The 17,134-nt window shown below is 46.8% G+C and overlaps 1 protein-coding gene across 6 annotated transcripts in view; it reads left to right on the plus strand.

Annotated features, from left to right (window-relative positions):
- sipa1l3 (signal-induced proliferation-associated 1 like 3) overlaps positions 1–17,134 on the plus strand; it is a 233,984-nt gene that overhangs the window by 153,206 nt on the left and 63,644 nt on the right. For all 6 annotated transcript variants that reach the window (XM_085973275.1, XM_085973272.1, XM_085973277.1 and 3 more), the window contains one exon: positions 15,068–15,316. In XM_085973275.1, coding sequence (XP_085829401.1) covers positions 15,068–15,316 — 249 coding nt within the window. The remainder of the gene's footprint in view (positions 1–15,067; positions 15,317–17,134) is intronic.

Below are 17,134 nucleotides of genomic sequence, written 5' to 3' on the forward strand. Positions count from 1 at the left end.
CTGTTTCTGTGCTGCCTGCGCGTCAGCAGGTCAGCTATCTGATGTAGCAGCGAGAGTACTGTTACTTAAGAAATAGGAGCAGGAGTCGGCCATTCAATACGATCATGGCTGATCTTTGACCCCATCTCCACCTTCCCGTCCGATCCCCAAATCCCTTGATTCCCTTACATGGGGGATATAGCAGAGAGTACTATTGCATGGGAAAGGGCAATTTTAACCTAACTGTCCGGGCGAGAATCCCACGGGATCGGGTGGAACGCCGGTGTTATGCCCTGCCCAATATTTCTCTCCTCTGACTTCAACAGAGCGAAAAATTGGTTGGTGTGCAAAACCAGTGGTGCCTCCGATCCCACGGGTTCCAATGGGTAGGTTAGCTTAAAATTGCCCCCATTATCTGCGTAATATTTGATTTTCTTAGGAGACAGAATAATCTCAGAGGAAATTTTTAAGTGCATAGTAAATAGGAGCATAATGCCACAGCTGAGCTTTTTCTATTTCTCCTCTCCCTCCCTCCCAAAGGTGTTAACACCCTTGCTGGGGTACAGTTCCACGGGTGCCTTCTAGCATCGCAGTCCAGTGGCCATTGCTCTCGGCGATGAGTGTTGGCAAGGTATTCGACCGTGAAGGGGTTGGCTGAGGGGTGGGGTGGGGGTGGGGAAACCACAGCCAAGTCAGATTCTCTTCTCACCCAGAATCCAAGGACATGCACCTCCAGCAGATGTTGATCGGCTGAGGCCAGTGTTGCCCCTAAGGTGCGCGACCACGCTTCAATCGAGAGGCCCCGCGCAGCCTCTCGAGTTGTTGCCGCTGGATGAAACCGCGCATGCGCAGCCGCTGCAGCACAAAAAAAAAAATTAGAGGGGACATGGATAGTGGCCCTCAGCTGAGATTAGATAACTCCCGACAAACTCTTCCTATCAATAAGGCTCAGCTACTCACTGACTCAATCTACCGAGGGCGCACGGATATAAACTTCGTTTTAAAATGCTTTTGCTTCTTTTAAGGAGAATATTTCAGTAACGATTCTGGTTGATCTCCAGGTTGAGTAAGTGATTATAACAAAATTGTGGGATGATCCAGCCTTAATGTAGAGTTTTGCACATATCATCCTGACCACGCCTGCTTTGTGGTTTCAGAATGACTACTAAAAACATGTTGGGGCAGTGTGTGTGTGTGTGTTTTTTAAAAAATATTTGTTAAAGCTGTAAGCTTGTGCATGAAAGAGCCAAGGCTGACGAACCAAAGTTATCATTTCTCAAAATAAAACTCCTCAATAGTGAGCTTGTGTCGGATTGAGAATGTGCTGTCATTTCACAGTCTGCCCTCTCTCTCCTGTGCAGAAAGGCCACGAGATTGTCAGCAGCTTGTTAAAGGCAGTTCCAGGTAACCTAAAGCTGAGGAGTGTTGTGAAAGATTTCTGCAGTTTGGTTGTTGTTCTGGCAACGCCTTTTATAAAGCTATGGCTGTGGACGTGTTGGGTTTGCTGTGTGCACTCTGCAGTGAATCATTGTGCTGGTTTTAACAGTTCGACTTGTTGCCGCTAGTGCTGCCCAGTATGGGACTTTAGTGGACATGCTCGGGGGAGGTGGAGTATGGCGATGTGCGTGACTTTTTAATATGTCAGTGTGAAATGTGGTAAGGCTGCCTCGATCCAATTCCTGTTGGGCTGTGGCCCAGAATTTGGGGCTGTTTGGTAATGTCACTCAGAGGGTAAAGGATAGCTTGGGGGAGGAATGGAAAATGGTGCAGTAGGAGTGCTTAAGCTCGGTGCCGGGGCAGGTTAATGGGACAGAGTGGAGAGAGCTTTACTTGCCACAGTCATGCTGTACCTAGCCGAGGAGTGCTGAAAATGATTCCGTTCCCCAGCACCAACCTCCCTCGCCTCCAGTGAGTTTAATTTTTTTTAACTAGCTCCAAAGATCAATAACAGAACCATGTAACTGGAAAAGAACCAAGCCTTAGTCTGACCCGCAGCAGGGGCTATGTCCGCTAATCTTTCAGGGGCAAGGTGGAAAGGCGTAGAAAACATAAAATCCAAACTTACCAGCAACTTTTCAAGACTAACTTTATGAAACTTCAACCTAAACTCTAAAAGTGCTATGCACAGTATTTGCATACAAATATTTGAGGGTCTGGGTTTCCTGCTTCAAACGCTTAACGTGCCCACGACTTTCTGCCCATTAAAATAAATAGGCGGAAAATTACAGGCAAGGTAAGCGCAGAGTCAGAAAGCCAGAGCCAATAAGTTTGTATTAAGTTAATTTATCATCTTTTTTAATGGAGTCAAGTCATTTTAGTATAAGCAGGTTAGTGCTTCTGTTAGAATTGTGACAAGATATTAAGGGGAAGCGATGCGGTAGAGAGAGAGAAACTATTTCCGCTGGTTGGGGATTCTAGGACTGGGGACATAGCCTAAAAATTAGAGCCAGGCCTTTCAGGAGTGAAGTTAGGAAACACTTCTACACACAAAGGGTGGTAGAAGTTTGCAACTCTCTTCCGCAAACGGCAATTGATGCTGGGTCAATTGTTAGTTTTAAATCTGAGATCGATAGTTGATCAAAGGTATTAAGGGATATGGGGCAGACCGGAGCAGCGGTGGTAGCGAGGAGGCGGGGCAGACCGGAGCAGCGGTGGTAGCGAGGAGGCGGGGCAGACCGGAGCAGCGGTGGTAGCGAGGAGGCGGGGCAGACCGGAGCAGCGGTGGTAGCGAGGAGGCGGGGCAGACCGGAGCAGCGGTGGTAGCGAGGAGGCGGGGCAGACCGGAGCAGCGGTGGTAGCGAGGAGGCGGGGCAGACCGGAGCAGCGGTGGTAGCGAGGAGGCGGGGCAGACCGGAGCAGCGGTGGTAGCGAGGAGGCGGGGCAGACCGGAGCAGCGGTGGTAGCGAGGAGGCGGGGCAGCGGTGGTAGCGAGGAGGCGGGGCAGACCGGAGCAGCGGTGGTAGCGAGGAGGCGGGGCAGACCGGAGCAGTGGTGGTAGCGAGGAGGCGGAGTACCTCCAGCGAAAACAGCAAAAGCAACAACTGCAAAACAGCTAAAGTGACGTCACAACCAGGGCAGGAGCTGATTGGTGAGTAGCTGGTAAGTGTTTCTGGTTAATAGTCCATTAAGTAAAGACACGGTAGGGCAGCTCAGTCCTGTGGAATGCACCTCCTGTGCCATGTGGGGAATCCAGGACGCTTCCCGAGTCCTGGACAACCACACATGCAGGAAGTGTTGTCACCTGGAGGAGCTCGAGCTCCGGATTTTGGAGCTTGAGCAGCAGCTGGCGTCGCTGCAGTGCATCTGCGAGGCCGAGAGTTTCGTGGATAGCACGTTTCAGGAGGTGGTCACCCCGCAGATAGTGTGTAGGCAGAAAGGGAATGGGTGATCACCAGACAGAAGAGGAGGACCAAGCAGGTAGTGCAGGAGTCCCCGGAGTGCATCTCGCTCTCCAACCAGTATTCGGTTCTAAGTACTGGTGAGGGCGATGGTTCCTCTTGGGAGTACAGGCAGAGCCAAGTCTGCGGCACCACTGGTGGCTCAGCTGTACGGGGGCGGGGGGGGAGAGGAAGAAGGGTGGGAAAGCAATAGTGGTAGGGGATTTGATAGTTCGGGGAGCAGACAGGTGTTTCTGCAACCACAGACATGACTCCAGGATGGTATGCTGCCTCCCTGGTGCCAGGGTCAAGGATGTCAGCGAGCGGCTACAGAACATTGAGGCGGGGGGGTGACCAGCCAGAGGTTGTGGTCCAGATCGGTACCAACAACATAGGTAGAAAGAGGGATGCGGTCCTACAGGCAGATTTCGGGGAGCTAGGAAAGAGTAGGACCTCAAAGGTAATAATCTCAGGATTACTCCTGATGCCACGCGCTAGTGAGTGTAGAAATAGGAGGATAGCGCAGATGATTGCGTGGCTGGAGAGATGGTGCAGGAGGAAGGGCTTTAGATTCCTGGGGCATTGGGACCGGTTCTGGGGAAGGTGGGACCTGTACAGGCCGGATGGGTTGCACCTCAACAGGGCCGGAACCAATATCCTCGCGGGGAGGTTTGCTAGTGCTGTTGGGGAGGGTTTAAACTAATTTGGCAGGGGAGTGGGCACCAGGATGTAACATTAGAAAGGGGAAATGAAGTGCTCAAAGGATTGGGCGAGGCAGAGAACACTAAATTAAGAAATAGTAAAGTATTAGGTGGGGTCAAACTAAGAGAATACAGGATGGTCTAGGATGGGTTTACAGTGTAGGTATGTGAACGCACGAAGTGTAGTAAACAAGGTAAGTGAGCTGAAGGCGCAAATAGCCACATGGGAATATGATGATGTGGCAATAACTGAGACCTGGCTCACAAAAGGGCAGGATTGTGTATTAAATATTCCTGGTTATAAAGTGTTCAGGAAAGATAGACAAGGAAAGATGGGCGGTGGTGTGGCAGTATTGGTCAAAGGCTGGAGAGGGAGAATGTCTGGAGGGGTCAAGGACAGAATCTATATAGCTACAGTGAAGAAATAATCGAGGTGCCATTACACTACTAGATGTATTCTATAATTCATAAAAATTGTGAGCATAAAAAAAGCCTGAGGGTTTTATACCTTAATGCGAGAAGCATCAGGAACAAGGTAGATGAATTAGCTGTGGAAATAGAGGTTAATAATTATGATCTAATTGGGATTACGGAAACATGGTTGCAGGGTGAGCAGGGCTGGGAGCTTAACATACAGGGGTATTCAGTATTTAGGAAGGATCGACAAAAAAGAAAGGGAGGAGGGGTAGCATTGCTAGTAAAAGAGGGGATAAATGCAATTGAAAGGAAGGATATTAACTCAGTTAATACAGAATCTATATGGGTGGAGCTAAGAAATAGCGAGGGGCGAAAAACATTAATAGGAGTGGTATATAGGCCTCCAAATAGTAAAATAGAGGTTAGGGAGGGCATCACGAGGGAAATTAGAGAAGCGTGCAATAAGAGCACAGCTGTCATCATAGGTGACTTTAACTTACATATAGATTGGACTAGCCTAATCAGTAAAAATAATGAGGAGGAGGAATTCCTTGAGTGTTTGAGGGATGGTTATCTGGATCAATATGTCGAGGAACCAACTCGGGAACAGGCTATATTGGACTGGGTACTGTGCAATGAGAAGGGACTAATCAGTAATCTTGTTGTACGGGGACCCTTGGGTCAGAGCGATCATAACATGATCGATTTCTCACTCGAAATGGAGAGTGAAGAAATTGACTCAGAGACTAAGGTCCTGAATTTAAACAAGGGGAATTATGATGCCATGAGACGGGAACTGAGTAGGTCTGATTGGACAACGTTCCTGGGAGGACTGGAGGTAGATAAACAATGGCAAACATTTAAAGATAGAATGACAAAATTGCAAAAATTGTTTATACCAATCTGGCATAAAAGGAAATCTAAAAAGGTGACTCAACCGTGGATAACAGGGGAAATTAGAGACAGCATAAAATCCAAAGATAGGGCGTATAAAATAGCCAAAAAAAGCGCCAGAGCGGAAGATTGGGAACAGTTTAAGATAGAGCAAAGGAGGGCAAAGGGCATAATCAAGAGGGGCAAAATAGCTTACGAAAACAAGCTGGCGGAAAATATAAAAACTAACTCCAAAAGCTTTTATAAGTATATCAAAAGGAAAAGACTGGTGAAAACCAAAGTTGGTCCATTGCAGTCAGATACGGGGGAATATATAATGGGAAATAAGGAAATGGCAGATCAACTAAATGCATACTTTGGGTCAGTCTTTACGAAGGAAGACACAAAAAACCTCCCTGGGATATCGGGAAAAATAGGGACATTGGCAAAGGAGGAACTGACGCAAATCAATATCTCTAAGGATATGGTGTTAAGGAAGCTAAAGGGATTGAAGGTGGACAAATCCCCAGGGCCTGATAACATGCATCCTAGGGTACTGAAGGAGGTGGCCCTAGAGATAGCGGATGCACTAAGGATGATTTTTCAGAATTCATTAGACTCGGGAACAGTGCCGATGGATTGGAGGGTAGCTAACGTTACCCCACTATTCAAAAAGGGGGGTAGGGAAAAAGCAGGTAATTACAGACCTGTAAGCCTTACATCAGTTGTGGGCAAAATGCTGGAGTCCATCATTAAGGATGAAATAGCGGAGCACTTAGCAAATGGGGACAGGATAGGACAGAGTCAACATGGATTTACAAAGGGTAAATCGTGCTTGACTAATCTATTGGAATTTTTTGAGGGAGTAACTGGTAGAATAGATGGGGGAGAGCCAGTAGATGTGGTGTACCTGGACTTCCAAAAGGCCTTCGATAAGGTCCCACATAAAAGATTAGCATGGAAAATTGAGGCTCATGGGATAAAGGGGAAAGTTTTGGCGTGGATAGGGAACTGGCTGTCAGATAGAAAACAGAGAGTTGGAATAAACGGCTCATTTTCTGAATGGCAGGCAGTAACAAGTGGGGTACCACAGGGATCTGTCCTGGGCCCCCAGCTGTTCACAATTTACATTAATGACCTGGATCAGGGAGTCGGATGCAGCATTTCCAAATTTGCAGACGACACTAAACTAGGAGGGGGGGTGGGCTCAGAGGAAGAGACCAGGAAGCTCCAGAGCGATTTGGACAGACTGGGCGATTGGGCGGATAAATGGCAGATGCACTATAATGTGGACAAGTGCGAAGTTATCCACCTTGGGTGCAGGAACGGGAGGGCAAATTATTATTTAAATGGCAATAGATTGGGAGAGGGGGAAGTACAGAGAGACCTGGGTGTTCTTGTACACCAGTCACTGAAGGCGAGCATGCAGGTGCAACAGGCGGTCAAGAAGGCAAACGGTATGCTGGCCTTCATAGCAAAAGGGTTAGAATACAGGAACAGGGATACCTTGCTGCAGCTGTACAGGGCACTGGTGAGACCACACCTCGAGTACTGTGTACAGTTTTGGTCGCCTCATCTGAGGAAGGATGTTCTTGCCATGGAGGGGGTGCAGCGGCGATTCACCAGGCTGATACCAGGAATGGCGGGAATGACCTATGAGGAGAGACTATGTAGTTTAGGGATGTACACACTGGAGTTTAGAAGATTGAGAGGGGACCTCATAGAAGTGTATAAAATTCTGACAGGTCTAGACAGACTGGATGCAGAAGGAATGTTTCCCTTGGCGGGTGAGAACAGAACTAGAGGACATAATTTAAGGATAAGGGCTAAACCATTTAGGACAGAGATGAGGGGGAATTTCTTCACTCAGAGAGTGGTGAACCTGTGGAACTCATTGCCACAGAGGGCAGTGTACGCCAGCTCATTAAATATATTTAAGAGGGAATTAGATATATTTCTACGGGCAAAAGGGGTTAAGGGTTACGGAGAGAAGGCGGGGACGGGATACTGAATTAAAGGATCAGCCATGATCTCATTAAATGGCGGAGCAGGCACGAAGGGCCGAATGGCCTACTCCTGCTCCTATCTTCTATGTATCTATGTATAGGCCACCAACTTGTGCGAAAGATATGAGGAGCAAATTTGCAGAGAAGTTAGAGAGGCAAGAACTATAGAGTAGTGATAATGGGGGACTTCAACTATCCTAATATCGACTGGGATCGTAATAGTGTTAAGGGCAGAGAAACATAGAAGATAGGAGCAGGAGTCGGCCATTCGGCCCCTCGAGCCTGCTCCGCCATTCAAATGAGATCATGGCTGATCATCCAAATTCAGTACCCTGTCCCTGCTTTCTCCTCGTATCCCTTGATCCCTTTAGCCTTAAGAAATATATCTAACTCCTTCTTGAATATATTTAATGAATTGGCCTGAACTGCCTTCTGTGGTAGAGAATTCCGCAGGTTCACCACTCTCTGGGTGAAGAAATTCCTCCTCATTTCTGTCCTAAATGGCTTACCCCTTATCTTTAGACTGTGACCCCTGGTTCTGGACTCCCCCGCCATCGGGAGCATCCTTCCTGCATCTAGTCTGTCTAGTCCTGTTAGAAGGGAAAGAATTTCTGAAGTGTGTTCAGGAGAACTTTCTTGATCAGTATGTTTCCGGCCCGACGAGGGAGGAGGCATTGCTGGATCTGGTTCTGGGGAATGAGATGGATCAAGTGGCGGTAGGTGAACCTTTAGGGAACAGTGATCATAGTATCATAAGGTTTAGATTAGCTGCGGAAAAGGACAGGGAGCAATCTAGAGTAAAAATGTTTAACTGGGGGAAGGCCAATTTCAGCGGGATGAGAACGGATCTGGCCCGGGCAAACTGGAATCAAAGATTGGCCAGCAAAACTGTAATGGAACAATGGGCTGCCTTTAAAGAGGAAATAGTTCCGGTACATTCCCACTAGGGGGAAAGGCAGGGCAACTAAAGTCAGGGCTCCCTGGATGACGAAAGAGATAGAGGATATGATGAAGCAGTAAAAGAGCGCGTATGACAGATGTCAGGTCGCAAATACATCTGAGAATCAGGCTATATACAGAAAGGTCAGAGGAGAAGTGAAAAAGAAAATAAGAGGGGCAAAGAGAGGGTGTGAGAATAGAATGGCAGCCAACATAAAAGGTAATCCAAAAGTCTTCTATAGGCATATAAATAGTAAAAGGGTAGTAAGAGGAGGGGTGGGGCCGATTAGGGACCAAAAAGGAGACCTATGCATGGAAGCAGGGGGTATGGCTGAGGTATTAAACGAATACTTTGCATCTGTCTTTAAGGAAGAGGATGCTGCCATAGACATGATGAAGAAGGAGGCAGTGGAGATACTTGGTAGGATTAAAATTTGATAAAGAGGATGTATTAGAAAGGCTGGCTGTACTTAAAGTAGGTAAATCACCAGGAGCGGATGGGATGCATCCTAGGATGCTGAGGAAATTGAGGGAGGAGATCGTGGAGGTACTGGCCATAATATTCCAATCCTCCATAGATATGGGGGTGGTGCCAGAGGACTGGAGAATTGAAACTGTTACGCCATTGTTCAAAAAAGGGTGTAAAGATAAACCCAGCAACTACAAGCTTGACCTCTGTAGTGGGGAAGCTTTTAGAAACAGTAATCAGGGGCAAAAATCTCTTGAATTCAGAAGAATGAGAGGGGATCTCATTGAAGCATACAAAATTTTACAGGGCTTGATAGGGTGGATGCTGGGAGAATGTTTCCCTTGGCTGGGGAGTCTAGAACCAGGGGCCACAGCCTCAGGATAAAGGGTAGGCCATTCAGGACTGAGATGAGAAGAAATTTCTTCACTCAGAGGGTGGTGAATCTTTGGAATTCTCTACCCCAGAGGGCTGTGGAGGCTCAGTCATTGGGTATATTCAAAACAGAAGTCGATAGATTTCTGACTAGTAAGGGCATGAAGGGATATGGCAATAAGGCGGTGAATGGAATTGAGGCAGAAGATTAGCCATGATCTCATTGAATGGTAGAGTAGGCTCGAAGGGCCGAATGGCCTACTCCTGCTCCTATTTCTTATGTTATTAAAATTAACAGTCACTTGAGCAAGTGTGGATTAATTCAGGAAAGCCAGCACGGATTTGTTAAAGGCAAATCGTGTTTAACTAACTTGATTGCATTTTTTGATGAGGTAACAGAGAGGGTTGATGAGGGCAATGCGGTTGATGTGGTGTACATGGATTTCCAAAAGGCGTTCGACAAAGTGCCACATAATAGGCTTGCCAGCAAAGCTGAAGCCCATGGAATAAAAGGGACAGTGGCAGCATGGATACGGAATTGGCTAAGTGACAGGAAACAGAGTAGTGGTGAACGGTTGTTTATCGGACTGGAGGAAGGTATACAGTGGTGTACCCCAAGGGTCGGTTCTAGGACCACTGCTTTTCTTGATATATATTAATGACTTGGATGTGGGTGTACAGGGCACAATTTCAAAATTTGCAGATGACACAAAACTTGGAAATATAATGAACAGTGAGAAGGAGAGTGATGGACTTCAGGAGGACATAGACAGGCTGGTGAAATGGGCGGACACGTGGCAGATGAAATTTAACACAGAAAAGTGTGAAGCGATACATTTTGGTCGAAAGAATTGAGGGGAGGGACATATAAACTAAATGGTACAATCCTGAAGGGGGTGCATGAACAGAGAGACCTGGGGGTATATGTGCACAAATCATTGAAGGTGGCAGGGCAGGTTGAGAAAGCAGTTAAAAAGGCTTACGCGATCATAAATAGAGGTATAGAGTACAAAAGTGTAGAAATTATGGTGAACCTGTATAAAACACTGGTTCGGCCTCAACTGGAGTACTGTGTCCAATTCTGGGCACCACACTTTAGGAAGGATGTGAAGGCCTTCAAGAGGGTGCAGAAAAGATTTAAGAGAATGATTCCAGGAATTATGGACTTCAGTTATGTTGATAGACTGGAGAAACTGGGGTTGTTCTCCTTGGAGCAGGGAAGATTGAGAGGAGATTTGATAGAGGTGTTCAAAATCATGAGGGGTGTGGACAGAGTAGATAGAAACTGTTCCCATTGGTGGAAGGGTCGAGAACCAGAGGACACAGATTTAAGGTGATTGGCGAAAGAACCAAAAGCGACGTAAGAAAAAAACTTTTTTACACAGCGAGTGGTTAAGATCTGGAATGTACTGCCTGAAAGGGTGGTGGGGGCAAACTCAATCGCTGCTTTCAAAAGGGAGTTGGATAAATATCTGAAGGAAAGTAATTTGCAGGGCTACGGGGAAAGGGCAGGCGAGTGGGGTTAGTTGAAGTGCTCTTGGAGAGCTGGCACGGGCTCGACGGGCCAAATGGCTTTCTTCCGTGCTGTAACCATTCTATGAAGATGGGTATATGGAGTTGGGTCACAGATGAATGGCGGAACGGGCTCAAGAAACTAAATGGCCTACTCCTGTTTCTATGTTCTTATGTATGAATGTGTTTAATGTCCGTACGCTAATATCGCAAGGCAGTGTAATATTTCCTACATTACAATAATGACTACACTTCAAAAAAAAAAAGTACTTCGTTGGCTGTAAAGTGCTTTGAGACGTGCCAAGTTCATGAAAGGTGCTATATAAATGCAAGTTCTAATAACTATTAAGTAGGGTATTTTTCAGTATAGTCAGCTGCTTTTGGACAGGTTGGGTGATTGGGCAGATGCATGGCAGATGCAGTATAATGTGGATAAATGCGAGGTTATCCACTTTGGTGGTAAAAACAGGAAGACAGATTATTATCTGAACGGCAATAGATAAAAAGACCCGAGTGTCCTTGTGGACCAGTCGCTGAAGGTAAGCATGCAGGTGCAGCAGGTGGTTAAGAAGGCAAATGGTATGTTGGCCTTCATAGCGAGAGGATTCGAGTACAGGAGCAAGGATGTCTTGCTGCAGTTATACAGGGCCTTGGTGAGACCACACCTTGAGTATTGTGTGCAGTTTTGGTCGCCTTATCTGAGGAAGGATGTTCTTGCCATGGAGGGAGTGCAGCGAAGATTCACCAGACTGATACCTGGGATGGCAGGAATGATGTGTGAAGAGAGATTGGGTCGATTAGGCTTATATTCGCTAGAGTTTAGAAGAATGAGAGGGGATCTCAGTGAAACTTATAAAATTCTAACAGGACTAGACAGACTAGATGCAGGAAGGATGTTCCCGATGGCCGTGGAGTCCAGAACCAGGGGTCACAGTCTAAGGATAAGGGGTAAGCCATTTAGGACAGAGATGCGGAGGAATTTCTTCACCCAGCGACTGGTGAACCTGTGGAATTCTCTACCACAGAAGGCAGTTGAGGCCAACTTATTAAATATATTCAAGAAGGAGTTAGATATATTAAAGCTAAAGGGATCAAGGGATATGGGGAGAAAGCAGGGACAGGGTACTGAATTTGGATGATCAGCCATGATCTCATTAAATGGCGGAACAGGCTCGAGGGGCCGAATGGCCTACTCCTGCTCCTATCTTCTATGTTTTCTATTGTGCTTTTTAAAAAAAAAAAAAAAAAAGTACAGAAAGTCGGCCTTTTTTGTAATCTTAATTTAGATTGTGTGGGGGTCAGAAGGTAACTGGCCTCCTCATAGGATTATGCCCAGATATTTCATAAATTAGATTACCACTTGTATTTTATCTATATAGAGGTAGTTACACATGATCTGTCTGTGAACCCTTTTCAATATAAAAGCAGTATAGTGCATTGGAAATTAATGCGATTCCATCCAAATGTTTGTTTCAATATGTGGTGGAAGTAGAATGGGCAATGAGGAGTACTGGGATAAGACGTGAATCCCACTTGTGGACCTGAGCCTCACTTGCCCATGACCGCCTCACTCTTGAGTTCTCCAGCCACCCCGCTGGTTTCTCACTGAAGGAGTTGCTGGAAATGTCATGCAAAAAACCCCTTTGTCAGTGCTTTTGAGAAACGAGAATAATTTGTACACAAAAATCAAATAGAATACTTGAGAACAAGTATCAACCTGTTCAAGAAAAATATTCATTTTATTTCCGTGGCCAAGTTAATGGAGTGCCAGCAACCGTCAAATTCGACATCGTAAAGCTGCGAGCTGCTCTTTATTCTATTTAACACAAATTTATTTTGCTCAAGTGAGCCTGAAATTGCTTAATTTACGTGTAATCTGCTGACTGCATCGGCAGCGGAGCGGAGGAAAAGGATGGAGATTGGTGGGGGGGGGGGTGATTTAGTTGATTTTAATTTGATTTCATTGGCGGCCCTTGCCTTTTGCCAACTGAGGCAGAGCAGCATTGACTCTCCCTGTGGCAGAGACTGTGGCCCAGACTGTGCCTGTTCCACCACTCAAAGTAAATGTTTGGAAAACGGCAGCCTTGGGACATCAGAAGAGAAATTGATGATAAAAATATGTATTCTGTGCTCTGTCAAATTAGTGGTTTAACGGATACATTAAAATGGTGGATCTATTGAAAACTCTGCCAAATCCACGCAGATGTTGAATTAATAACTTTTCTAAGTCATTGAGGCAAATGTGCGTTTGTTTTTACATAGAATGTACAGTGCAGAAACAGGCCATTCAGCCCAACAGGTCTGTCATGGTGTTGATGCTCCACACAAGCCTCCTCCCACCTTACTTCATCTCACCCTATCAACATATCCTTCCATTCTTTTCTCCCTCGTGTTTATCTAGCTTCCCCTTAAATGCATCTATGCTATTTGCCTCAGCCACTCATGTGGTAGCAGTACAGTCCTGCACAGTGAACCCTGGTTTTTTAGCCTGTCTCTATTTTATTGGGTTAGTTTTCTGACTCTTTTGAGCCCTCTTGCACAGAATGCCTTTGCAGACCAGTGTTTGTTATAGAATCATAGAAATGTACAGCACAGAAGGAGACCATTTGGAGAACAGTCCTAACTTTTTCCAACCTCTCCTCATAACTGAAGTCCCTCATTCCTGGTAACATCCTGGTAACATAAGAAATAGGAGCAGGAGTAGGCCAATCGGCCCCTCGAGCCTGCTCCACCATTCAATGCGATCATGGCTGATCTGATCCTAACCTCCTCTGTACCCTTTCTAAGGCCTTTCCATCTTTCCTGAAGCCTACAATTGTCCACTGTATTCCAGCTGAGGCCTTGCCTGTGGCGGGGGGGGGGATTATATTTGTTGTGAAGCAGCCCAACCATGCTTGAAGGAAAACTTTTGCCTCCTTTAAACTAAATGTTAGAAGTGATTTGCTCTGTTTGGACCAAGTGTTTCCTTTCACAAATATGACCGTGCTTGGAACCGTCTGTCTCGCCCTTCTGCACATCTGGAGTGTCCTTTCCTTTGGATTCCAAATTCATTTAATTGGCTTCTCACCAAGCTTGATAAATGGCTTCCTTGCGGGCTGCCTGTTTTTGATTGTGCACAGCCTATCCACAGTAATGTTGCTTTGGTCGTTTTCACAAAACCCGTTTTGATTTGGTTTCTGACCAAGTTTCGGCAGATAAGTTGCTGTCCTCAGACTAGACTTCCTTTTCAGACGCTAGAATGCGAGACAACATTTGCTTCCAGCCCACGAAAGCACCAAAGTAACCGGTCTGCCGTGGCACCCGTGAGTAGGCTGCTCGGAGAGTTACGGAAGCAGTATGGTTTGTCTTGGCATTTGTGGGGGCGGCGGGGAGGGGGGTGGTGTTTGTTATTTCTCCCTTTTCTCGCAGTGCAGACTCATACTGGGGTACGATTCCAGAGGTCGGATACTCGCTGGTGCTTCTCTCCAGTGTCGTCGTCAGCTGAGTGTGTGGGTGGATAGACTTTTTAACTGTGATGGGGACATACAGCTAAACCCAAACTATCTGCACATGCACACTTCCAACAGGGCTTATTGGGTAGCAGTTGGCGCCCTGGCTGCTTTTGCCAGCCCTAGAGCAGGTTTGCGGAGACCCGATTGCTGCACCCCTCCACTACAACCTCCCCAGTTGAGATGAGCATAGACTGGGGGGTTTAACCTGCGACCTTCTGCGCAAGTAACCGTACAGAAAGATGCAAGTACAGGAAACTTTGTGCTATCCGGCACCGACTGGACCGAGCTGTTGCCGTCCCATCAAAACTGCCGGACAAAGCAGCGCTAATGTCGAAACATAAAGATTTTGAGCTCCGTATCTGGCAACAAACCCTGTTGCTGCTTCTAAATAGTCGGCCGTACCTTGCAAGCGTCTCTAGCTTAGCAACAGCTTCAGCGAGACGTTGCAGAGCCTGACTGGTGGGGAAAAAAAAGCAACGAAAAGAAAAAAAACCTAACGAAACGGCTCCTGATTTTTGCAGGTGGGTCGAGCATTCCGGACAGTTAACCTCCGGATAAACCAAAGTTTCCTGTACCAACCGCAAAAAGTGCCTTGTATAAAACCCAAGCAAAGACGTCATGGCAAGGCAGTCATTTCAATGATCATGCCACAAACTTTGAATTAACTGGAACATAAGTCACCCATTACTCAGCACCACACTATCCCAGAATCATCCAAGCAACTTGCTGTTCGACAGACCCAGTGATGCAAAATGCTCTTTCCCTAGTGTTCTGCAGGGAAATTAAATTGTTGCTGTATTATAAATAGCAGCAGTCTTGAGGTTTGCCTTTGTCCTATATTAAATACTTGCTTTTATGAAACATCATTTGAGCAGTTAATGAGATCATTGCCTTAATTCTGTCACTAATACCTTGCCTCCATTTGCTGCAGGGGTTGCTCTGAATTGTACGAAATGCACACAATGGACACTAAAACTGAGAACGAAAGTATGCCTCCTGGACTGAGACCGCCGTACAGAAACAGCACTCTGCAGTGGAGCAGTCCCACAATCCACAGTGCGTCACAGTCGCAGCGATGGGCAGGGCCTGTACATACTCCGATATCGACCCGGAACCAGACCTCCAAACAACAGGGCGTCCCAGTGGCATACAGTGATTCACAAGCAAAGAACAGCAAGAGGCAAGTTCCTTCACCCAGAGCTGTGTAGAAAAGAGAAAGCTGATTGGGTGACCTAATAGAGGCCTTTAAGATTATGAAGGGGTTCGATGGGGTAGATGTAGAGAAGATGTTTACACTTGTGGGGGAGACCAGAACTAGGGTCCATTAATCTAAGATAGTCACTAATAAATCCAATAAGGAATTCAGGAGAAACTTCATTACCCAGCGAGTGGTTAGAATGTGGAACTCGCTACCACAGGGAGTAGTTTGAGGCAAGTAGTGCAGAGGCATTCAAGGATGTAGTAGGGTGAGAAGAGGCTCGTGTGGAGCATAAACACCAGCATCGACCAGTTGAGCCGAATGGCCTGTTTCTGTGCTGTAAATACTATGTAACTGTCTCCAATTTAAAATAGTCATCAGCTCCCGAGTTTGAGACATCTGCCGAAGCTCAACCTATTGAATGAATTAAGTGTTTGGGGGTAGGTGGGTGACGCAGCTTTGTTCTCAACACGATATTAAGTGCTCATTGTATTTACTGTAGAAGGTCTTTGTTCCTGTTCTTCTGACTTTGACCAGGTTCCTCCAGCGTAGTTGTTCTCTTTATGCTCACCGAGGTAAGAGGTTGCAAGTGCTGAGGAATGGAACGCATCCCATTTGCTGCATCCATGGTCGGCATCAAGCACTGCCAGGTTCAGGTTGGGTATAGCACAGCTAGATGCAGAGGATAGCTGCCTCTACAATGTGCATCAACACTACCTCAAACGAGAGTGACATTTTGTCCATTTCCCGCACCATCTATCTGAGTGAGATTGCCAATTAAGGAAACTCTCTTTTAACCGGCACCTAAATATCCGGAATTCTCTTTTAACTGGCAAAATTCAGGAGTAGGTTCAGGTAAGTTTTACTATATATTAGTGGCTGTGTAACCGGGGTTCCTGGATCTGTGGCCGTGTAACCGGGACTCCTGGATCTGTGGCCGTGTAACCGGGGCTCCTGGATCTGTGGCCGTGTAACTGGGACTCCTGCACAAGTGCTGTGTAACCGGGACTCCTGGATCTGTGGCCGTGTAACCGGGGTTCCTGGATCTGTGGCCGTGTAACCGGGGCTCCTGGATCTGTGGCCGTGTAACCGGGGTTCCTGGATCTGTGGCCGTGTAACCGGGGCTCCTGGATCTGTGGCCGTGTAACTGGGACTCCTGCACAAGTGCCGTGTAACTGGGGCTCCTGCACCTGTGGCTGTGTACGGGGCTCTCGTACCTTGGTAAGTATACCTCTCTGTAATCCGAACTTTTTGATCAACCGGCACCACGCCGGTCCCGGATAAGAGTTTCCCGTAGTGTGTTGGTTGGCACAGTTTTGCACTGTAGCCCCATGTCCGCTATGGAATGGGATTGAGACTGCACATCACACTGGGCTGCATTTTAAACCAAGTCCCCAAGTGTTTCCACTTGCCTTTCTGTCTCCGAATATACACGCGCTGGAAGGTAATAAAAGAAAGTCTTGCATTTCTATAGCGCCTTTCACGACCACCGGACGTCTCAATGCGCTTTACAACCAATGAAGTACTTTTTGAAGTGTAGTCACTGTTGTAATGTGGGAAACGCGGCAGCCAATTTGCACACAGCAAGATCTCGCAAACAGCAATGTGAAAATGACCAGATCATCTGTTTTTTGTTATGTTGGTTGAGGAAGAACTATTGACACCGGGGAGAACTCCCCTGCTCTTCTTCGAAATAGTGGCCATGGGATCTTCTACGTCCACCTGAGAGAGCAGACGGGGCCTCGGTTTAACGTCTCATCTGAAAGACGGCACCTCCGACAGGCAGCACTCCCTCAGCAC

Source organism: Somniosus microcephalus, chromosome 34, assembly GCF_052327205.1.
Source record: "Somniosus microcephalus isolate GS21.2 chromosome 34, FLI_Smic_1.0, whole genome shotgun sequence".
NCBI lineage: Eukaryota > Metazoa > Chordata > Chondrichthyes > Squaliformes > Somniosidae > Somniosus > Somniosus microcephalus.